The sequence below is a fragment of the Pseudopodoces humilis genome, chromosome 2, assembly GCF_049639895.1.
Source record: "Pseudopodoces humilis isolate 2021_Gansu_Grassland_sample_001 chromosome 2, ASM4963989v1, whole genome shotgun sequence".
Taxonomy (NCBI): Eukaryota; Metazoa; Chordata; class Aves; order Passeriformes; family Paridae; genus Pseudopodoces; species Pseudopodoces humilis.
Genome location: NC_142201.1, coordinates 30,618,918 through 30,644,213, shown reverse-complemented (window position 1 = coordinate 30,644,213; position 25,296 = coordinate 30,618,918). Strand labels below are relative to the sequence as shown.

Below are 25,296 nucleotides of genomic sequence, written 5' to 3'. Positions count from 1 at the left end.
GAGCTAGATGCACATATAAAATCAAGACAAATAGAGGGAAAAAAAACCCCAGCCAATAAGCTGAAACAAATATTCATACAGATCCTAACACACAAAGGGAGGGGAAGGCATAAGTGTGATTATAATTTCTGACAAAAGATACTATTAGTCTGCCAATGCAGTTAACTATTAGGGTACTTTAAAAGCCCACACTAAGGTTCAGAACCCCTCCAATACTGAGCACCCAGAAAGATTCTCATCTTTTGTAACATCCTCCAGAAGATGGATAATTAATATTACTAATCTGAACTGGTGACTTTAATATTCTTTTAATAGCTAAATTTTTTCATCACCTGTGCTTTCAAAAAGAAAAACCCAAAAGAACAATGCACACCTCTACCCACCCCCTATCTTGCTTGTAAAGGGATGTATATCTCTTCTTTCTGTCACATCCAAGCATGTTTAGGCTCAGAACCTAAATTCTCTCTATTACCCAATTTAGTTTCTTCTAGGTGTTAAAAAATATTTTATATTTTATATTTAAATAAAGTGCCAATTATTTTTTCTTCTGTAGAAAGTGTTCTAATTACATGTTCTAGTTAAAATAGAACTAAAAACACAACAATTTTATTAGTAAATTATGGCAGTTTTATAAAAGGAAACAGTATACAAAAATACTTTAAACAGCACAATTCACATTCACTGTCAATATATCTGGGTTTTGTTTTGAAGGAAACAAGTTATCTCACCTGATACTAAACGTGATTCTAAGAATGTAAGAATGCAGGCCTTTGTGCTCTGTAAACATCAGGAATCAAATCCTTTCTTTCACATATCCTCCTTACATCTCCTTTTAGCAATCTGATGTATTTTCGTATATCTCATTTTCAGAAAAGGAAAATAGGTAGGAAGGCAGAGAGGAAATGTTTCCTTCCATGTTTGAATTACCCATAGCAACATGCAGCCTTAGAGTTTTTAATTCTGCACGACATGAATTTCTGTAAAAGCAATATTCAGTCAGCAATTTTTTGGCTCTACAGATGCCATCATCCACTGCAAGAGTCATTATTCACCAATTCTTTCCAGCATTTTTGATCACCGGATGCAAATGTGGTAAAAGAAAACTAATCTATCTCCTTTGTGCCACTTTCTCAGAATCCTAATTAGGAAGTGTTATTCTACTGTCACTGGAAACCAGTATAAACCATACACTATTTCCTCCTGCAAAACACAAACAGAAGATGAATAATTTCCTTCTCTCAAGCTCAACGTATTCTCCTATTCTTCATGCCTCTTACTAAGTAATTTGAAAAAAATTGCTTATACTTCCAAAAAAAGTGTAATTCCTCCAGTCTATATATATGCATCTGCAAAGTACTCACAAAAGGTAAGCAATGTAGTGGAAGCTTTTTTATACATATATATTATATATTTTGTTATATATATAACATCTTTTTGTTTTAACTCCAAATTCAGAAAAACCTCCCCACAAACAAACAAAGAAGAAATCCCCTGGCCTCCCCAAACAACACAAAACAAAAAATACCCCCACCCTATTACCTTCTACGTGAAGTTCCTGGTAAGATTTCACTTCCTCTGACAAAATGAGCCCATTTTAGTCTTTATATAAATTGGGCTGCATGGCTGAGAGCTGCAAGTGTTGAATTCCTCATCTTCACAGAAGTGTTGACCCAGTGCACCTAAAGGAGTGAACTTTCTCATGTTTGTCAATGGACCACAAAGCAGCTTGATTGAAAAGGTGATGGAAGGATTTTGGGGAGTGGTCTGAATCTGTTTTATCCATCACATGCCTAAGAAATTAATTCTCTCATACCATTTCAAAACTCAATCTGAATATTTTAGTAAGATTACCTGAACCATTTCCTAACCCTCTTCACTTGTGCAATATGTGTAGAAGGTATTTGGCTGGGTAAGAAAATCTCATTCTCTGGTCTACTCTTCTACTGCTTCCCAGACTGGACCATGACATCCACTGTCTAAAGCTGCACTGTCACATCAACTGTAATTAAAAAATCTAGCATTAAATTAATTTTAAATTTTTAATTTTGGAGGTGGTTTGAGTTTTTTTTCTATTTCATGGAAAGGGTTTTTTTGTTTGTTTACATTTTTTGCTGGGGGTGATTGGTTGTTCTTTTACAAGGTTATTTCTGCTGAATTTTTAATCAAGTGAGATGTAGAAAGACTTTGTTTGGGTTTTGAGTTTAGTATGTGTGTATGTATATATGTGGGCGTATGCACATAAACATTTTTTACCCCCCTAGCTTGGATGGGGAAACACAGATAACTCCCTTTACTTTCCTTATACACAAGCATTTGCCACCATTTGAGATTGCAATTGGGTATGTGACCTCATCACAGGCTGGAAAGATGCAATTATGACATTTCAGAGACTCCAGTCCTTCTGGAAATCACGTGAAGTATTTTAGAGTATCTCAAGTGGCATTAGACATCTAACATTTTGGCAAGAGCATTAAGCCTCCAATATTTCTGACTAAGAACTATAAATCCAGGAACACTGCCAAGTACACAAATCTTGGATATTAGTACCATTAAGGAAGAAGCAGCATGTCCTTGGCTTAGGCAGCTCTTTTCTTCTGTCTCTGATCCATACTCTGAGGTTTTTTTCCCTTTTCATATGAAGTCCTTGCCTCATTATTATGGGCAGAATTCCATGCCCAGAGCAAACCGCATCAGTGCCTGGAGCCTGCCTGCCAAATCCCTGCTGTCAGTGCATCCATTTGAGGATGTTCTACTCATTAGTACAGAAGCTTATGCAAACGGAGAAACCAAAGTCCTCAAATTCTATTTTATGTACACTGAAAGTATTATCCCACCTGAAATGTACTAACAAACACCAAAACATTTAAAATAATACACTCAGAGATTTTCAAATATTTCCTATCAACTGACATGACCATTACAAGATTCATAAAATGGTGTTGCACTTTATTAGCGTACATCTTTAGAATCAGAATTAAAGATTACTTCTAAATTATACACTCTATGTGTATGCACTTTAATAGTTCTTGAGCTAAAACTGCCCATAAAAAGGTTTCATGTATTGGGCTGCAGGAGAGGCTCTACCCTGAACAGTGATTATGAACTAGGAACAGCTTATATACCAGGCAAGTCACTCTGTACTCATCTAAAACCAAAACAATTTTGCAGGTCCCTAGGTTTTGAGTGGTTACTACTGCAAAAGCAAATGGTGAGGAAGTTCCATTTCCAGTTTTTGAAAGCTGTTAGGAAGTTTTTTTTCTGTTGTAATGCATTTGATCTTGTATCTCTCTAGCCACAGGAGGACTTGCATCCCATAGGATGGATAATTAATTATATTTGGATACATACAAGACTGACTGCTATGATACTTTTTTGTACTTAAAAAAAAAGTTTATTTTATTTTTCACTGCTAGAGAACCTGTTTTAAAAGCTGCCTTTATTTTCCTTTACAAAATACTACACATCCATCTGTCACTTTTTATGCAGGTATTTTTCAGCACTGTCACAATAATTTCAAAGCAGACAAAATAATGTATATGTTTAGTTACCAAGAGTCCAGCAAGATACTATTCACACCCAATACTTTGATTTTCTAGCTTGAATAGTCAAATATATATTCTCTTGCATGACTATTAATTCTGTGTTTTGAGAAGATGCCACAGGAAATATAAGTGAGGTTAATATAATGTGTTCCCTGCGATTCCAATGTCCAGAATACAGAAAATTAGATGAATCATCTCAAATGCTGCACATCTAGTACCTATGCCAATATTTCTAGCAGAGCACAAGCTAGAAAATGTAATCTACAAGGTGGTTTGTCAGATTCCACTTTAAAACTGAAATTCCAGTCAGCAAGTTGTACCTTATAAAATCACTTTATTAATAGTCAATGTCGCATTAGGAGGACTACTCAGTAACTTGCTAAAAGGAGAGGCCAACCAGCTACAGGGCAACTGTAGAGTTCAAAGCAGTGGTGGGAGGGAAATGGGAAGGAAAAAAACCAACACTACAAGTAAAAACACATTGCCCCTCTCCTAAAAAAAGTAAACCGCTAATCCTTCTGAAAATATTCAAAGTAATACTATGAAGCAGTATTGCAGGAGAGTCTGGAGCACAAGTTCTATGAGGAACAGCTGAGGGAGCTGGGGGTGGTTAGCCTGGAGAAGAGGAGGCTCAAATTCTCTCCAAAATGCCTGAAAGGAGGTTGGAGCCAGGTAAGGCTCAGTCTCTTCTACCATGTCTCAGTGGAAAAGACAAGAGGAAATGGCCTTAAGTAGCATCAGGAGAGATTCAGATTAGATACTAGGAATATTTTCTTCACTGAAAGAGCAGTCAGGCATTGGAATAATGTCCAGGGAGGTGATGGAGCCACCATCTTTACAAGTTTCCAAGAGGCAACTATATGTGGCACTTAAGGATAGGGGTGCTGAGTTGATGGTTAGACTTGACCTTGAAGGTCTCTTCCAACCTTGATGATTCTGTGAAGCAGTTACATACATGAAATAATGAGACTCATATTTTAAAAATATAAAGCAAATTTTTATATGTATACTAATGATGTTGAGGTGAGTTTTGGTTTCTGGTGTTTCCTTTTTTTCCACAATATAAAACACATACATGTCTTTTCCTGCAGCTTTTTTCTTCTAAAGTAAGGGTCAGCATTTGAAATCCATTTATCCTGAAGCAAACCTGAAGCCCTTTCCAAAATATCCATTCTAAATTCCTGTTGCAGAACAGCCATAGGTTATGCATTTCCAAGGGCTTTCTCAAAGTAATTAGTGCATGTGTTCTTTGAAAACAACACCTGATTTGTATCCATCACACCTATAGGGGGGACTCTGGAACTTAGTTAAAAAAGAAACACTTGTGATGATGATGAACACCAACATCACTTTAATGCTGCAATGGAATGTCTTTCTCAGATGTGTTTTGACTGGTTCATAAAGAAACTCTTAAATATAACTGTCTATTTTAATAATTAAATGTGTGGTTGGAACAGCAATGTACATACCAAAACAGTGAAGTGGATTTCAGTAATTACGTAAAAACCTGAGGGAACAAAAATTCAGTATTTTTTATCTTTACAATGTAAGCTGTTTTGAGCACCTAGAGACCAGTCCATCCCTTTATTTAAAACAAAAACCAACCAACCAAATCCAAACATACCTCCAACACTGTTATGCAACTTGTTTTAATGAGGAACATCCTTCAATCTACCTTAATTTTCAAAGATTTTCTACTGAAAGAAATGTATATATTTTCTTATTGCAAAGGATGACACCCTAGATTACTATTAAGGGACTTTAGTGTTTTGGCTGGAGAACTTTTGCTTGGAAAGAACCTAGAAAGCTTCAGTACAAGAGCTGTCACTAAAGTAAGCATTAGAATGTTTCAGTTTACACATCTCTGTTCTCCAGGTGTGGTTTAGAACAAGCACCATCTGACTGTTTAATATTCAGCAGGAATCTGACAGACAGATCTTGCATAAAATAGGGACAAATGTTACTTTCTGCTCAGTGAAGTGAGCTCAGTTCTCACTTTAAGTTAAGAGATCCTTGACAGTGTTATCCCTGACAATATTCTCAGATCTTAAAAATTAAATATTTAAAGATTTAATAAAAGATAATTACTGAACTGCAGAAAATACAAATTCAGTTCAGTAAAACATTTGGTGTGGAAAAATAAACTACAGGAACAAGTCAGTGCTCTGTCACAGTGTAATAGATGTGCCATTTATTCAGTCAGAGCTGTGGTCAGTATTTCCATTAAAAAACTTCTTCACCACGAATTTATTATGGGAGTTACTAAGCAGTTACCTCAAGCTGACTTGGCAGAAAAAATTTCCTTTAAATTCAAAGAGCTCTTCTAATACTTAAAAGAGAAAAAGAAAAAAGAAAAAGCCTGTTGCATCTTTTCACAAACACAAGATTGCTATCAAAAGTGTGTTTTCTACTTTTAATTCCCATCAGAAGCATTTCTCCACCAGGTAAGTCTTCCTAATGGTTGGTCCATTTCCTCTTTTCTATATTTCAATCTGCCAGTCACAGTTTTATTTTTGACTGCCTCACTAAGCATCCTTGAAATATCAGGAAATTTCACTGCTCGACTAGACCTGCACTTGCCAAATTCTGCAGCTGCTGGTCAAGTTACACAGACAAACAAAAACAAGTCCCCAATAACTTGAAGTTACATCTGTAGATCCAATTCACTGACTTCAGGAAGGTAAAATACTGTATTTTGGAGGACACTGTGGCAATAGAAGGTAAAAGTCATAATAAACTTTGATATGGCTTACAACAATAGCTGAATAGGTAGCATCATTCAAACTTGTGGACTTCCTTTGAGGAAGCAACAGAATGCAACACATTTCCTTTCTTCTAAAACTAAAATGCGTTTCTTCAATAAATAACAAAACAAACAAAGAAAAACCAAAACCAACAAGCCCCAAATCAAACAACCAAACAAAAAAACCAAACCAACCAACAGAAAAAAACCCAAACAAACCAAACAAAAAAATCCCACTAAACCAGAAAACCTCCACAAAAAACACACAACCACAAACACCCCCTAGAATGAAGAAAACCAAACAAAAACCTCCCAACAAAACCCCAAAAAAAAAGCCCCACAAACAAAAGAAACCCCAAACCAAACAAGACCCTGAAAAACCCCACTTCTTCCCCCAAAAACGCAAAACATATAATCCTCTACAGCTAAGACTATTCTTAACACAGCAGGTGAACATAACTACCTTAGGCCTGGCTACAATTTTCCAGGGCACAACAATGAACATTATTTTCCCACCTTTTACACAGATAATTAGTACTTTCTCACTCTCCTAGTTCCCTTCAGCATTAAGGTAACAGGAACAAAAAAATGTGCTTTTTCAAGTGTTGGCACAGGAAAAGTATTTTTCTTTAATCCAAGGAGGTATGGCAGTTATGTTCCTCCACACATGCACCTTGGAAAGCTAAGTCTTTTAAAGCATAGCAATCAACTGAGAGAGTAATATGACATCTCAAACAACAACCTTGAGTTTCATAGGTCAAACTAGTTTGGAACAACATAGTCACAAGGGAACTACTGATCTTCACTGCTGTGCTAAGCCAAGGTGAAAACTTAGCCTTTGATTATGTACCAAGGTACATAAGTTGACTAATTGGATTCAGTTCAAGACAGCAAAAAGGTCTCCTTCACAAGAAAAACAGCCAGTCAAATTGATTCAAAGAAACTTTGTTCTACCAGGCTACAAGTATTGGCCTAAAAAAACCCCACAAAAAGTGTGTGAAGTAAGGAGAAAAGGAATCCACTAACATAGCAATACTTATCTAGACATTAAATAAACCATGTATTTTATAAATCTTGAATTAATATGTTGGCAAGACAGTAGCTAGCAAAGCAGCAAATGAGTCTCAATAAAACTAAAGGATGACTAGTAATCAAGTGCTAACTTGATTACCCTTAATTAATCTGACCAGTAGTTGAAAAGAAGTCACCTTTAGTACTCCAACAAATCTCAGATATTTGTATTTTGAAAGCACACATTCCCTTTCTTTTTTGTTGTGTTTTAATATTTTCTAAATAGGTCAACCTGGAATCTCAGCACAGTGACTTTTTTCAAGCCCTAAAGCTACATCTTGAAATTACCCTTCAGAGTCCCCAGCTTTCAGGTCTAGGGACATCCTTATATACTTCAGCAAGATTTCTGATCAGGACAACTAAGGGAACAAGGCCACAGGGCACAACACACTGTACCACATACCATGCTGTATGTACTATTGCTCTGTAATTAGAAACAGACTAACCAAATACAAATAGGACCAACTGGCTTATTTTAAATTCTCTGCATCAGAGAAGCACTGGTTTTGCATTGCATTTTTCAAAAATGCTCCAGATTAAATGAAAAAAATAAGTTTACAGCAAGACAAAACTTACCATAGTAAAAGAATTAGAGGGAATTGGTTAATGATCACCATTTCAGCTGAACTCCAAATGTCCTACACCATTTTGCTTTAGGTTATAACAGCCCCAAATTCTACCTTAAAGCAGTCTTGGCACAAGCAACTTCAGATGAGATCAACAGCAAGTAATTACTAACCTTTCTACATTGACTGGCTTGTCAAATTTAAAGAGAATATAATCTCCAGCAACTGGTGTGACAGCCCAGAAAAAATCTTCCCCTACGTAGGTTTTTTCTAGCGTATGCCCCTGGTAGACTTTTAAAGATGTCGAAACCTCTGCAGGTGGATTCACGTGGATTTTATGCAGTAATGGTTTCAGGAAGTCTTTATCCTAATTGAAAGACAGACAAACATCATGCTGGTCAGACAACCTTGTTTATTATGTTCCTTTCGCAAGTGGTTACACTTAAACATTGGCATAAAATGGAAAATGAATGCATTACTCATTTTGAGTACAACAGATCTTATAAAAAAATTAGAAAAAATATCTCCTAGCAAAAATCCACATAAATAAACTGGAGTAGCATTTCTACTTTATAGTAACCAGTCTATATCAGATTTAATTCCAGCTGGAGCAATACACACCATGGTTGAAAATGCAAGGCAAGAAAAGGCCTGTTTTCTCCATTGCCATAATGTTTTTCATTTAATCAGCCTGCTCTGTAATGGAAGGGAAATATTGTCTACTAACTGTGAGTTTCTGGATCTTCCCTGCTAGAGAAGAGTGGAGGCCAACATGCTGGAAAAGAGAAGGCCTGAAGCGTATCCGTAGGTTAGATTTCTGTCGATCACAATGTTTCTGAAATGGTGGGGAGAAAAGGTAAGGGTGGGATAAAAAACAGAACAACACATTAGTAAAAACCAACACAAGGTAAGAACCTAGGCCTATTTATCCAGTTTTTCTTGTTCTCATTCCAGAAGTCCACCAAGACTGCTGTGCAAACGTAATACTGTTCAAGGTCCTTGCACAGAACCTGTTTATTCAACAAGGGCATTTCTTGAGAAATGAAGGACCAAAACAAGAAGTTTATTCCCCATTTGGAACTTTCTCCAAGACAGCTACCCAAGCAGCGACATTCTGCAGAACCTCATGACTGGTTACATGTACAAGTTTATTTGAGGTCTGTTACACATAGAATCTAACTAGACTTCTGCATTTTATCCTTAATGCACCCATCTCCAAAATCTGAAGCAATAACAGCTATAATGCCCCTGAGAACTGTCCCTCTAAAGTTTTTTTTTTGAGATAAAAATCTTGGCAGGAAGACTCTTCCAGAACATGCAGTAACCATTATGTACACTATGCTGGATTTCAGCTCACAAAAATCAACTCATTCATCATCATGAAAACATTTTAGAAGCTTTATAATAAAAACAAACTTACAGCATCTTTCTCAGGGTTACACACTTTCACCCAGAGGATATGGTCCAGGAGCCAATCAATAGGTTTCTCCTTATAAAACATAAATATGAACTCTACAATAAGAGTGATATCTGGAGATTGGAACATTTTACCTGTGGGTGACATTAAGAATAACTGGAGTTACTTTAGATTAAAGATAACATTGTCTTTTCAAATCAGTGAGATAGCAGATGATAACATTTGTGCCAAGACAAGAAATGTTAGCACCGAACAACTTGAAATTTCAATGTTATTAAAGGTCAGTACCTTTCAACTAAATAAAACAACTATTCAAACAAGAACTTGTCATATATCTTGGTGCTATAAAAACATTCAGTGTATGTTCTATGTACCACAATACAGTCTTCTTAAGAAGAGAAATTGTCAGTTTGAAAAATTATGAGAAAGAAGAGGATTATGGATTGGCATTTATTACTCCCCTTGTCATGTGAAAGTTAAAGCACCTGAGACAGTTAAAGACCTGTTACCTGCCCAGTCACACAATCGCAGCTTCTGCAGGTACAAAAAGCAGAGATGCAACACCTACCACTAACTTCAGAACCTTCTGGGCAGGAAATCAGAGGGAAAGAAGGCAGCTACCAGAACATATCCAGAGACAATGCAACTCAAAAAGAGACATCTCACAGTGACCAGAGTTATTTTCTGCAGGGCATAGGCCATCAGCAGGACTTCTGGGTGGCACTGTGCAAAAGGATTCTTGGGAATCCTGCAGACTGTGAGGCTTAAAGGAGGCCTTTGCAAAAGAAGGAAATACTATTGATGAAGAATATTTATTATATTCTATTTATTATCAACATGAGTAATCACCTACATGGTTGTGGAATACCCTTGTCTGGCAGTAAAGGTGTCTGAAGGGAAAGGTGGCCAGTACACAGGCTGTTGTGTCAATCTGAATGCTGCACTTCAAAAAGGTGCCTTGCATGAAAACACTACTACCAGAAGCAACACAACTGGGAGCAGGGCAGTCCAAGGCTGAAGATAGACTGGCAACTGCTTGTACCAGGGACTGCACTGAAGCACTGGAACTGGCTGCTGAGGGGAATGCTTAAGGCACCATCCCTGGAGGTATTTAAAAGACATGTAGATGTGGCACTTGGGGACATGGTTTAGTGGTAGATTTGGCAGCACTGAGTTAATGGTTTGACTTGATGATCTTTGAGGTCTTTTCCAACCAAAATGATTCCATGACCACATGCCTGCTAAAAATCTCAAAGGCAGTTCCAGATTTCAAGGCAGATTCAGAAAACATCACTAGGTTTGCAGATGAAGTCTGAAGTCTTTGCTAGGTTACAATGGAGAAGGCAAGGAAGAAAGACATCACGAAACAATGAATCACTCAGGAAGACCAGCTGAAGTGATTCAGTGATTCAGTTCTGCAGATATTGCTGAGATGTGGGGTGGGCAGTGCTGGACTAACCAGGGTTGGGCTCTTGGGGTATGTGCATCAATGGATCAGAGTCCAACAGAAGCTCTTTTCCAATGCAAGTCTTCTGTCTCTTCACATTTTGGAGTTCCATACAACACACTAACACACAACACTCAGGCATAGGAGATGTTTTGAGGACTTTTTTCCGCTTGCCAAGAGGCTGCCGTAAGCTTTCAAAGTAACAAGTTCCACCAGTGGTAGAAGTTCGAATATTTTCTACTACTCTTAGGAAAACCAGCTGGAGTAGATGTTAAGAGGAGATCACTGGAAGAGCCTTGCCCTTTTCAGAAAGCAGGTCTGATGCAATCTCTTTTCTTTATAACTTGTGTGAAATTGGATAAGAACAAAGCCAGTAAAAGAATACTCAATGGAAACTCAGAGGAGGTTGGAGGTGTCTGAGTTAGACTACATCATTATGCCATGCAACTAATATGGAAAAAGCATCTGACTAAAGTACCAATTATTTCACCTGTTAGAATGATGGTATACTCATTACAGTAGACAATTTACACATTGGGGTGGAAAAGTAAATGTGCTAAAACATTAACTGATTTGACATTGCTACATCAAAGTTGTCTCTCACAAAAACTTTGCATCCAGCCCTTTACAAAGCAAAAATATTGTCATCACCTTTAAGTGGCTGTTGCAATGAGGTCCTCAAATAGGTATCTCCACATGAAAATACTCGGTATCTAAAATCTGAAACTCCCACTACACAAGGAACAATTCCTACTAAGGTACAGAAAATTGCAAAGTTTAATTCTTAAAAGACTTAAGAAAGATTTTATTATCTTTATTAGTACATTGTTAGTATTTACACACCATATTGTCACATTGTTTAACATTATTTGTGGAAGCAAATATTTAAAAATGGGCAGGAAACAATCACATGATTAGTTAAATGTTGTATAAAATAGTCATGCAGAGTAACAGCTTTCAGCTTGTCACTTCCAACTAAACAGACCCCAATTTTCCTGGTGATACATCTCTGCCTACTGCTTTCCATGGCATAGGGCAGGAGAACAGAAAAATACAGTAAGCTCTAATAAAACACCAGCTAAAAAATGGGACCAATCCGATGTTTCTGGGATTTTTATGGGACTGGAACCATCATTTCTAGGTGACACTTGCTCACAGTCTGTCAGTCACATCTGTTTCCATAGGAAGTGCACCTTTCCACATGGTGCCAGAGAGATGCACAATACAATCAGAGTGAGAAGACTGAAATATCCCCACAATATTGCCCTAATCTCAATGCAAGTAGACTGAAGAGAGAGTTTATCCTCTTCCAGTATCTATACACAGCCACGATGCTCTCGAACCCTTTTCTTCTTCTACCCAAGGACAAAAGAATCACATTGACATTTTTTCCCTTGACTAGCTCATCTTCTGAAGAACATAATGTCTTTACTTATTCTCACTCACAGACCATGTTACTTAGAATTTGGCATGAAGGCACAGGATCCTACAATTAAGTAAACTGAGAACAAGACTGAAGGTAAGAATAGGAATTTACTCTTATCTAAGTTTTCCTAATTTTATATAAAACAGGAACAGGATATCAATGAGTTATTTACTCCCATATGGCAAACTTATCTAGGCCCAGAGGCAGTTTCCTCTAGGCCAGCACCTATGTCCACCATGTAGTCAACCACCCCAGACTTGGGGAATGATCTAACTGCCATGGTGATGTCACAGGGCACACCAGGGAAAAACAAACAAACAAATCCCAACCAACCAACCAAGCCATCCTGATACATCCAACTGCAGCTAGTCAGAATAAGTGAGGTAAGCCAACTGTACCTCCATTGCATCTTTAGACCCAAGTGGCCTCTGCATTACACTGCACAGCACCATGGAAGGGTTCAACAGTGGAGACAAAGTCTTCTCATGTTCATTCCTAATGAACACTGGAGCAAAGATAAACAGGAAACACCCTGATCCCAAGACAAGCCCTTGTCTTCCTTCAGTAACCAAGGACAGATATCCACATACCACGTATGTTCTGAAGTTCTGTCACCACCTTCCATGCACAGTTTACGCAGCACACGGTTTGGCCCCAGCCCCTCATGCCTCTCTATAACATTGCCTCACTCATCTGTCATTTCTGTCTCAGGACACCACCAGCATAGCAGTTCCACCATGGATCCATGTCCCATTTTTTTCCATCAGAACAGGCTTCCTACAGCAGCTCAAAACCAGAGCTCTGTAGTGAAGTCTCTGGCAAAACAGGTCTTCAAAGCTTTGTATCCCTGACTGGCCACACTTAGACCTTGTAACAGAAGCCAGCCCAGTACAACTCCTACTGCACAGATCCAATACCCAGCCCCTCCGAATCCAAACCAACCAAGCCCTTGCCTAGTCCTTCCTAAACAAGAGCAGCAGCAGCAGCAGCCGCCTGGCTTCCCTAGGGCACAGCCACAGGCCAAGATCAAGCAGCAGCAGCATTTGCCGAGGTCCTTCTGTCCTGCAGCTCCCATGCAGCAGCATGAGGAAAGTATTGTGAGCCACAGAATCACTGAGATACCATCCAAATCCAACCTACGGATTGCCCACTGGCCACCCCCAATATGCAGTCACAAATCATCAAGCCAAAGAGACCTAAGCAAAGCACTGCAGTGAACACGCTTCAAACTGCAAACTCTGTGAAAGAATTGAAGCAATGGCTCATCTTGCACCATGTTCATGCACTTGGTGCAGTACATGGGAGACATAAATCCAGGACACTCTGCTGACAAAACTTCAGACCTTTTGGATTCTGGGCGCATACAACCTGCCACTGTGAAGATACTTCAAAATCTGAAAGAATTAAGAGACAAAGGTAAAATCTTGCTTCATAAAACCCAAGAGATACAAAATGTAGACTTTCTCCCAGTTATTTATCTGTATTGATAAAAATGACCATCAGGACTGAAAAAAAACCTGTGGAACACTTTCTGATTTACTGCGCCCTGACAAGACTTCTATTCATTTTTCAGTCCTTTTAAAGGCCATCCTTAGTGAATTATTCTGGCCCTCTCAGTGTTTTTCTGGCAAATACAAGGCACACAAAAAATGAAACACTTTGTTTTCTAGTTCTCTGAAGTGCATATATTTAAATCATTCATTTTAATTCTTTCACATGAGCGTCACTAATACTGAGTCTAGACCAACAATAATTTTACACCTGCAAGCACATATTCTAGCTATGGCTGATGTTTTCAATGCTTTCCCTGTTAATGATATGCAAATTGCTGGCATTAAAACCAGAATCTCTTTGAAGTTATTTAAAGCTCAAATGTTTGACTTGATCTAGTCTTTCCCAAACTTCAACTATGTGCACAGCTTGAGCAAAACTGCAATCAGAACAACTTAAAATAATCAGAACAACAGGCCTTAAAACATCAGGGAACAATAAGACTCAGAGGAACTGTATAAGGGCAACCAAAAGGGCATTTCAGACCACTCCATAAATGTTTGTGGTGACAGCTGGCATTATAGCTACAGTGCAAGGATTGCAGTTCCTCTGGAAAACACTTCAGCTCACAGGCAGTTGGAAGACAAAGCATTATTCCTCATAAAAAGCTAGTAGGACTTTCCTACATTATGTCACAGGGCTCACAGTGCAAACAAGAATCTAGAAGAGTAAAAGATACATCTCTTTCCACAGAGCTTCTTAAGGAAACAGCATACATCTCACCCATTATTTATTAGATACTTGACAGCACTTAAGACTATGCTTTCAGGATTAAAAAAAACCAAAGGAAGCAACGTCTGTTCCGTGGCAGAGGTGGCAGAATTCTATAATCCTGCTGTCAGCCTAAATAGCTACATTTGCCATTTCCTCATGTAGCACTTGCATAAATTAGATTTTCAGTTCAGAAATACACTATGACAAAAAAAATCCCACATTTTTACCTCACAAACTTGCAAGTTAATCAAGGTTTCCAACAGCTAACAGTGAATCAGCCACACCTCTCTTTTTGAGAGATTATTTCTAAATCAGTAGCATCTAGACAACAATTGCCCAGAGAAGCTGTGGACGGTTCATCCCTGGAAATATTCAGAGCCAGGCTAGATGGAGCTCTGAGCAACCTGGTCTAGTGGAAAATGACCCTACCCCTGGCAGGGGGGTTGGATGATCTTTAAGGTCCTTTCCAAGCCAGGTCATTCTATGATTCTGTGAACTGAGTGCTTTACATTCTTTCTTGGACATCTACACATAAAACTGATCCCCAGTTTCAAACTGCTGTTACTCTTCCCAAAGATATCTGCATTACCAAATTATCACAGCATCAGTCTGCATCAAGATCCATAAGGGGATAGCAGAGATGAGGCAAATCTACATTACTTGCATAAAATTTCCAAGCAGTATATGGTTATAGCACACCAATGTGTACCAGAGCTAAAAGTTTTAGCTGCTCTTATGAATATTAATTTTTCTCTCAAAACTTAAAAACACTGTAAGTAGCTATACTGGAAGAAGAAAAAAATCTAATTTAATTTTCTCGGTAGAAAAGCAACGTTAAGATCTGTAGCCATAGCTAAATGCATCTGAAATTCTACTGATATCATCTAGTTAAAAGGAGGGAAACAAATATGATACATAGAACAAAGAACAGGGATGCAAGCAGCAGGAGCTAAAAATTAAATTTAGCTACAGCTACTTTCAGAGCCCACACTGCCCAGAAGTATACAGACAGTATAGAAAAACAAGACATTTCTAAACAGTTGTGCTTTTGATAAAGCCAAGTCTCAATACTAAGAACTATCTACCTACTCCACCAGGCTTAAACACTGTGCCCTCTACTACAGCACAGAGAACAGAAAGGAGGGGGTGAAATACACAAATACTAAACAAGTTAAGCAACCTGAAATACAACTGCATGGCACAGACAGTGCACGTCCTAAACTGTAAGTTGGTTTTATGCACATTTGATGTGTCATTCTCACAAAGTGGCAATTTGTAAGCGAGCACACTCTACTACTAAATCAGGCAAATGTAGAATAAATGTAAATTCTATAGCCTAGGAACTTCATACAGAATTTACACTTGAAGTGCAATTAGGCTAGAGCTAATTCAAACTCAAATTGTGGGCTTAGTTTGGGTTAGTGTTTAACTGTTGTTCTACAGTAGAAACAAAATCTTGTCAAATGCTGTATTCAACCAGTCCCCACTAACACATAACAGAATGTTGCAACAAGTTCACCAACCAAGGAGAAGTTTATTTAGGGCAAGATGTCAGTAAACTATTTAAATTCTTATTTCTCCATGCTAGGCAGCATAATTTCCTATTTCTCCCACCTCTAAGGCCACAGAATCAAACCCATAGTTATTTCAGCAACAGTGTATCTCTGATGGTAGCCCAAAGCAATTAGATGATGGCCAGGTGTGTATGGAGACTTGACTGCCCATTTCCTTTCTTCCTCCCCATTGTTTCTGTAGGTTAAACTGGCAAGCAAGGCTACAAAGTACCATTCTGTACCCTAACATAGCATGTAGGAGGGATAATTATAGTTTTCCTTTCTACTCCAGGAACCTCTGAGACCCCCAAAGTTGGGGAACTATTGCACACCTGATGCTGAGCTGGAAACAGGATGGCACTTAAGTAATGCCAACATTCTCAGTTCAGCCATTATGGGTCACTGAGCTAAAAATGAAGCCTGGCTAGTAGATCCAAAGGAAAGAGAACAACAAGAATTTCCTAGACAATGACAGAACTCAGGGCTGCACTTTTATCTGTTACCCATAGGGTTTTCTTTCTGTTCTGAACTCAACTTACAGCCTTCATATTGGAATCGTTTGTGATGACCACAGGAATCTCCAAAGTCTGCCTCAGCTTTTGATTTGTCCTTGCATATGTCCAGCTTGCTGCTTTTAAAAAGACCATGACACATCAGTGCAGTAATCAAAATAACCTTTTGATTTGTAAAATCCCTTCAAAGCTTCTCTATCATTGCTTTTCTGTTAAGTCTAGTATCTCTCCATGAAAAGATTACTGCAAGAACAAAGAACCATAATTTCCAGAGTACCCAGGCAGTCAACCCACAACCTGAGACCCTGCATTAACTCCTCTCACTGTTGCTTATTGCAAAGGACAGACTGACTGCATCTAGGAAATAGCAGGTTATCATAACTTCTTCATGAAGTGGAAAGATGGAGATAGAACAGACTTTGCAACAAACTGATGCCTGCTAATTCTTGGAAGTTTTGCCACAAACACCAATGAATTTATTTTAGGTGGAGCTAATTTTCATTAGCTAATTTCATTTCTAGTTTTTCTTTACTTCAGTCAGTTATGTTTTAATTACATTCTCATTTTAACAGCAGCTAAATTAAAAATAAGTCATATCTTGCATTTTGATTGTTAGTATTTTTATGAATTAACTTTTGGTTAAAAAATGCCCTTTTCCAACAGTTTGAGTTTACCTCTGTCATACAAAAGTATATGACACAAATGAAGGGCAAAAGAAACAACTATGAGCTAAACCAGAGTTCCTAAAAAAGGCAATGAATTTCTACTTTTTGGTCTATTTCCAGCAAAAGAAGATAGCTTTGAAGTCAGATCACTATTAATTCAGTCTGAGTATGAATGTGTTCTTTCAAACTGCAAAAGTGAACATTTTCTTACCAATGAAACCCAGCTGAGAAAATTCTAGAATCATCCAATCTTCAGAAGCGAGCTGAAGCGCAAAATTTTTTATTGTGCTGAAATAATTCTGCTTGACAACAATGTCATCTTCAAGCTAGAGGAAGGTAGAAGTGATATCAACATTAAAAAAAAGCACTAGCAAAGCAATAGAAAAAAGTACAGCTAGGAAATACTGACTTAATTTGCTAATACATAGCCATGTATTTCTAATGCTAGCACAGATGTAAAACAGACACCATAGCCTGGAATAATTATTTTAGGGATCAGTCTGTCTATATGTGGAGAACTAATACAGAATCCTTCTTTAGTAAGAATCCACAAACACATCTCGACTTCTTACTTTAGAACACTGCTTTTCCAGCTTCTTTCTTCAAAGGAAAATCATCCATGAAATAATGTTAGTCTAAGTGGCATCATCAGAACAAGTTCAATATCTGTATTATTTGTACAGAAATGTGACTGTTTACTCACAAATGTAAGAGCACTGAATGAGTTTCTCCTCTGAGACAAGAGGCTAAGAGACACAATATCTGCAGAGGTAGGATTCATTTCACCTGTCCAACAGAATCACAGGGGCCTAGTCCATAACCACCTAGTCCAGGCTGCAGAACTGCCAACATGGGGTGCTTCAATCCCTTTAATTCACAGTAAGTGCAGGCCATTGCTGCACTAGGGACCCTGCTTCTCCTGTCCTTTCTCACAGTACAGTCATGCCCTCCCCCTTGTGCTGGCACTAATATTTGTGCCACTTCCAGTATCAAACCAGACTGTCACATGTTATTGGCTCTGCAGCTTCCCGGAGAGCTGAGACTCCAACAGCTCTCAGAGAGGAGTCAGCATAGCTTTGTGAAAACTAGATGAGATGTGTGGGACTTTACACCCCAAGGACACAGGCACAAAATCTAAATAAAGATCATTAGTGCAGTTACTAAATCTGCAATACCTGTAGGTAAGATTTCTACTTCAAAGCAGAAACACATGATAGGAATAATTCTGAGCTAAACTGAAGAACTGCTTAACTCTATTGTTGGAAATCTCTTAAAAAAGAGAAAAAAAATCCCATGCCTATACACAACTGTCATATTAAAGTGACACTGCACTTTTAAAAGAAAATAAAAATAGATTTTAGCTTCATTTCCACTAAAAACTACACTGGCTTTTTTTTTTTTTCCTAGGCAACTCAACAATAATTCATTTTGAGGACAAGGGAAAAACAGTGTTTAAGCTGCTTGGATTCCTTAATTTTTTTTCCTAGGCATCTTAAAAGAAGTGACATAGGATAAATTACTTTCTACTTCAGAGAGTGTCCTCCTCAAATTACTTCCCCATATACCATAACTACCATACTTAATGCCCTCTTTAAATGATGGGATCAAGTTCTCTGTTCTGTGTTGGTCCTTCTGATGTGTCCAACAGCATAATTTCTGGAGACTCATTTGAAAACTTGTCTCAAAATAAAGAAGAGAAATTTACCTGAATGTAATAAACCCCCTTTTTCTGGGCATACATCATAAGAAAACAATAGTCCAAGTTTTGTTTTGTTCTCCATCTGAAATTAAATTGAAAGCTTAAGGTTTATGAAAAAAGGTTATTTCAATACATACTGGCAATATAAAGTAAAGTTCATTATGCAGAATGACACATATTAGTGAAATGTTAGGACAGCTGCTTTTGGCACTGTTTCCTCAGGAAATCCACTGTCTCAAAAAGAAAAAAAAAGGAACAAAGCTTTCACATTATGCTTTAATACAGACATCAAATTGGTTTAATTTGAACCTGACTTTGTGACAACTACCTGAGCTTTCACTAAAAACACATGTGCATTTAAAATAGTAATTCAACAAGAACTACTGGGTTTTACCCTGTATTTCACAATGAAAAGCAGCAAATTAAAGAGTCCACATACAGGAATAAAAGTATATCAAAAGTCTCAGTTCTCCTCCCAGAATTTAACACTAAATAGATTCAATCAAGCATAGGCTCTGATCATGCACAGAACAGCATGTAGCTAGGAATGAGAGCTAGGAATGAGAGGATTCACAGAGCACTTTTAGCATCCCCACACTTGCAAGAATTACAGTAAGAAAACATTTCAAGAATTCACATCCCACTTGCCGTTTTATAAACAACAAAAGTGTGGGTGTGAGAGGAGATGGGAAAAGATCTGGGGGAATAAACCTACCTCACTCTCTCCTTTGAGTCTCCAAATGTTTCTTTCAAGTTTGTCAAGTCAGGATAATATGTTGCAGGAGGGGCTATTACTTCCACCAAGCCAGAATTGATCTCTGTAGAAAACCTGTCAACAGAAACATTCTGAAGCCATTCAGAGAGATTCTGAGTCCTGCAGTTCCTGCTCACTTTCTGTTGGAACAGTTATTGTGTCTGGTTATGAGGAATTGCTCAAATGAGGCATGTAAAAGAACAGTAGTAGAGAAAAAACTATTGTTTTCCTTAGCATGTCCTTCAGAGCACTATTGCCTCTTGCCAATCAGAATCAAACTGCATTCTAAACATTTTTTGGTGTTTTCTCAGAACCTAGTCATTTTTTTCTGCAGTTCTCTTTGAACATAGAGAATACAAGGTCCTAACACAGATGTCACAAATTTCCATTCATGTTTAAATAATCTCATCCATTTATGGTGCATCAAATAATTTAATCCCACTTACTGTTTTACAATTTGACTGAAATAACTGCCTCTTAATTTGTTATCTCTTACTTTTTTATTCAGAAGTCCAAAGCTCCACAAAGCAAAAAGGTATGATCTCTTATTTTCAAAATATTTTTAATTGCTTATTACAACCTGACTTAGTTTATCATCAATAACTAAGAAATCCCCAAATAAAACTACAACTTACTCTCTTTCCAGGCTTGCAACAACACTGTTAACATAATCAAGATCAGTCTGGGGAAAACAAACAAAAAAATTAATAGATTAGTTGATAGTTCTGGAGTTACATGTCAAAAGAACAAAGTAAAATAAACATTGCTGGTGGTTGTCCTTGAAAATCACTTTCATTGTGTAAGATATTGGAGCAACACAAGAACACATCACACAAGTAACTATGTCTTACCTTTAATATGAGATTTTTTTCTTGTAAACAGAGAAGAATAATTATATCATATCTACACTTAACAGAAAATTGTTAAAACTCACACTCTTGATGACAAAATGATTGCAAAGTGTTTGTGTAGGAAGAACTTCAAATTATTGTTCTACAATAATAATAATAACATATACGAGAATATTACCAAATAAATCATTCTGGAAAACAGTGCATTGAACACACACACATACATTCTTCTTTCAGAAGAATCTCCTAAGCTTTGCATTTAAAGTAAATGCCCTAACCACAGACAGCAGTGAGCCTGCTGCCTTTCTGCTTAGGATCATTATTTGCATCAGAGACTAAACTTGACAGACTACCAATCCTATCAATCACTCAGTTCTCATATATGCAACAATTCTAAAAATTACTTGTTGGTGAAAATACAAATCATGACATTCTGGAAAAGTCTAGATCATCTAAATTGCTAGCACTGGACAATTATTCAACCTGGCTGCACACATGCATTCCAAGAAAAAAGAATTTGTGAACTCATAAATGTGACTGAAACCCCTGGTCTTTGTTATACTTATTAATCTACTGATTTGACATACTGTTTACATTTTTGAAAAGAATAGTCTACAAATCAACCCGGATTCTGGCTCATGAGGATTCTGGAGAAAGAGCTGTTTTTGAAATGCCAGAAACAAAGGAACGGTTTATATTTTTTTCTGAGGAATTTGTAACACAGGATATCATTAAAGGATTATACACAGAGAATAAATCCCTCCCAAGCCTTTATACAAAACTGCTAATCTTGTTGGATAAAGGTGCTCACCCTTCGTTCTTAAAAAAAAAAAAAATCACCATTTCTATTTTTAAAGATATATTTTTATGAAATCAAGCATAATGCTAGTGATGCATACTATTCAAAAAGGACAACAACAGCAGTGAATTTCTTCCAAAAGCAGGTTTTAAATACCACAAGAACATGTAAGTAGAAAATATTTCTTGTAATTTTGTCATACATATTTTCTCCCTAAGTGCTATACCGAGTGCTGGAGCAGAAGTTCTAGTAAGATGGTACAGTGCTCACAATTTAAAACTCATCTCGCACTGAGTTCCACACAAGGAGACTTACAAGTCCATATGGACCTTTATATATCACTGTTTAAATACTTTTATGGATTGTTCATACACATTTAATAGAATGGAGTTAGACATAACTTTTTCTGTTTTGTGTAACAGTTGCAAATCACAGTAACCTAATGACTACCTAAAAATAATTTTAGTATATCCATCTTTAACTGAAGCATTTCTTTTTCTCTCTTTTCAAAACCTTTTAAACGTTAAAAATACAGAAACTGCAGTTCAATCATCATGTGAAAAGACAAAAATTTGCATTTCAGTTGGCATGCCAAATTTCAATTACCCAGTCCAGCATTAGGAACTCCAACACTTCTAATATAGTCCATACCACAACTGCATAGAAAAACATAGGATTTATATATATATATATATATATATATATATATGTACACGTACACACACTCAGCAGAAATACAACTAGTTTATATTCAGTTTTCTAGAGACTAAAATAAATGCCAAACTTCATGCCAACTGGAATCATATATTTGATCGCAAGCCCCTGCCTTTTTGCACAACTCCTTAGTGGGAACGTTGTTTTGACCTATTTTTCAGTCTACCATGAAGCCTTGCTACCGCTTGTAAAACCAAGGTTACCTGAAGTAACCTTGTTACTGCTTGTAAAAACAGAAAACATCACAATCAGAAAAAAAAAGTCCAGAATAAGAGAGTTTTTTCCCTATTTCCCACTATTTATTTGCATGCTTCAATGAAAGGCTGGCAGTTTCCCCAGTCAGAACTGCAATCACAATAGGCTCAAATTTAAAAGATGCAGCTTGAAGTCTTCCAACCTCCTACTGTACTCTTGGCTGTCACAAAAAGTTAAGAACGTTTAGTCTAGCTGCTATGAACATAAGATACAGAAAATACCACTGCTGGCTTAATAGGCAACCGTTACTTTTCAATTAGCAATCACTGTATCACTGTAGTGCAAAAGCAGATGACACTTTTAGAATGAAAAATTAGAATGCAGATTAGAAGAGTTGATGTCATTTTTCCCATGATCAAGTGCATTAAAACACTGGTATTCTGCCATAATTTTTAAATAAGCAGTTGTATTTATATCTACCGGCAGCTCATGAGATAGAGAACCAGGATTTCAACACAAAGCCCTTCCCCTCAGATTGACAACTGTCCTCTTCCCACTTAAGAACTTCAAGAGACAATCAACTCCTCCCGTTGCCCCATCTAACACTAAGTAGGATCTTTGCCAATACCCTTTGGAATGGACATGTCCCAAGAAGGTGGCACTTTTAAGTTAATTCACACAACATCATGAAATAAGTATGAGAATACACAACAAATTTGATCAAGCTGTGACTACACACAAGGGAAGAGTTAAGTAGACAAAACTTTGCAGGATAGCAATGGAAGGAAATCTGGAATAGCTAAATTAAATCTTAAGAATCTTTCAAGTAGTATCAATAAACTCAGTCAGCAGCTTAAAAGCAACAGGAAAAAAATCCATTATTAATCAAAATCTATTCTCCATTTTAAAGGAATTAAGTGTTTACTGCCCTGACAATGCAAGATACAAGGTCCTCTTTATCAACCTGAAGGACACAAGACTGCTCATTTCCAAGAATCTTAAACAGGACAAGATAAATCCAGATTAATACAAAGAAGCCACTAAGAAAGAAAATGTGTTACCTGTTTTTAAGGCTTCTAGTGAAAATCATCTGGTAGATAACAGGTCAACTTTGGAGTGGACCTGACCAATTTAAAATCTATTTCATGGTATCAGTGCTGCTTGTAACTATTGAAATGAAATGTTGCTGGTGATCACAATGATACCATGAATGCTTTTGTCTATCAAATCCAAAGGCATTACTAAAACATTAATTTTTTCTTACTAAAACTCCTATGGCTGAAGAGTAAAAGAAATCCCTAGGAATTCTGGACCCCTAAAAAAGAAGCACAAATTAACATTTTAAGACTAAATCCCTTTAAAGCAAATAAGAGCAAAATTCTGTTAGGCCTCTTCTGTTAGAGTTAACATTTCCAGCCACAAAGATGCATCTTATCAACAGACTCACATGAAGCCTTACAAACAACTTTGTCCTGGTGAGTGAATCTCTGAGAACAGGGACGGTTATTTTAGCATCAGCAGTTCAAGTCTTTTGGCCTGTTCTTTCTTCCTAGTCACATGAAATTACTGATCTTCAAGAGAATGCAAAACACTTGAAGTAAGACATCTTCCTTTATTCACAGCAGACCAAGGCTGGATCCCCATCAACACTTTGCTTCCAGCAAAGGCAGCCGTGAAAAGATACATAATTAAGAATAAGAACAAGATAAGCACATACAGCACCCCCTCCTGCTACCACCATCCACACTCCAACTACTTTCAGTTCAGGTTACTTCCTGAGACAGATGTGATTTTGTGTATTTAATATTCCTCAGTAGACTCATCTTCAAGGTACCTCATTAGCATCCCCTTGAGCCTATCTAAACTTTCAGTAAGAAAAGAAGGTTCTAGTTTATAAGATCTGTGGAGTTTCATAAGCCAGTGAACATGGCTGTACCTAAGGTTTCTTTACATCAACAATTTTGATGAGAAATGCATGCAGAATACTTTGATAAATCTCTCTTTATAAACGGCCTCAGTCTGTTGTAGAACAAACTAAAGTTGCAGATTGCCAGTGAAATAAATGTTAAATTGTTAAGTTTTCCTCTGTTTTTGTAAAATACTGTACTACGATTGTCTAAAGTGCTTTTCTATAGTGCCGGTGAGGCTGCACATCAAGCTTGTGATTAATCTAACATTTGTCTGAACAGACATCATTATTCTCAACAAATGCAGAAAGAACCAGAGCAGCAGTGAACTTTCCAGTCTTCTTTATTAATTTTTATGAGTGAGTGTGTGCACAGCAAAGCAGCAGAATACATTAGCCAGCAGACAAAATGAGAGGTTAGAAAGTTCTGATGAACAGCTAGCCAAATGTCCTACAAAACCAAGATTTCAACTTTTAAGAATCAACCCTTTCATACTGTTAAATCTTGACTTCATAACCTCAAGAATGACAGAAGATAAACTGTTTCTAAAAATGTAAGAAAAACCATAGCATTATAAAAATTATTTTAAAATTATTTTAAATTATTATATTAAATTTATTTACTGTCCTAGGTGGTAGATGCATAGAAAAAAACATGCAACCACAGAATCTCTCAAGCTAAAAAAGACCCAAAAGAATCATCAAGACCAACATGCAGCTCCTCAAACAACTACCTAAAACTAAACCACATGACTAAAGGCATCATCCAAATGCTTCTTGAACTTTGACAAGCATGGTGCCACAACCACTTACACTGGCAGCCTATTTCTGTGACTGACCACTCGGCAAAGAAACCTTTCCTAGTGTCCAGTCTCAACTTCCTGGGATGCAGCTTCACACCATTTTCATGTCATGGTCACCAGAGAAAGGACATCAGCATCTCCCTCTCCACTGGCCACCTCAAGGAAGCTGTAGACTGTGATGAAGTCACCTCTCAGTCTTCTCCTCTAAGTTTAACAAACCAAGAGACCTCAGCTGCTCCTCCAAAGTCTTGCCCTTGAGGCCTTTCAGCATCTTGGAAATTTATCTAAACTTTAGACTATCCAGATCTCAACTCTTAATAGAGGTAAGTCTCACATAATTCAAGAATACCTTTCAAAGAATGAAAAAA

At 37.3% G+C, this 25,296-nt stretch overlaps 1 protein-coding gene across 4 annotated transcripts in view; it reads right to left on the bottom strand.

Moving 5' to 3' along the window:
• The window catches only part of MGAT4A (alpha-1,3-mannosyl-glycoprotein 4-beta-N-acetylglucosaminyltransferase A), a 73,571-nt gene that overhangs the window by 8,495 nt on the left and 39,780 nt on the right, over positions 1-25,296 (bottom strand). For all 4 annotated transcript variants that reach the window (XM_088051959.1, XM_005516526.3, XM_088051960.1 and 1 more), the window contains 7 exons: positions 20,296-20,342; positions 19,622-19,735; positions 18,913-18,988; positions 17,419-17,533; positions 9,343-9,473; positions 8,650-8,757; positions 8,096-8,289 (listed from right to left, as the gene is read on the bottom strand). In XM_088051959.1, the coding sequence (XP_087908085.1) occupies positions 8,096-8,289; positions 8,650-8,757; positions 9,343-9,473; positions 17,419-17,533; positions 18,913-18,988; positions 19,622-19,735; positions 20,296-20,342 (785 nt within the window). The remainder of the gene's footprint in view (positions 1-8,095; positions 8,290-8,649; positions 8,758-9,342; positions 9,474-17,418; positions 17,534-18,912; positions 18,989-19,621; positions 19,736-20,295; positions 20,343-25,296) is intronic.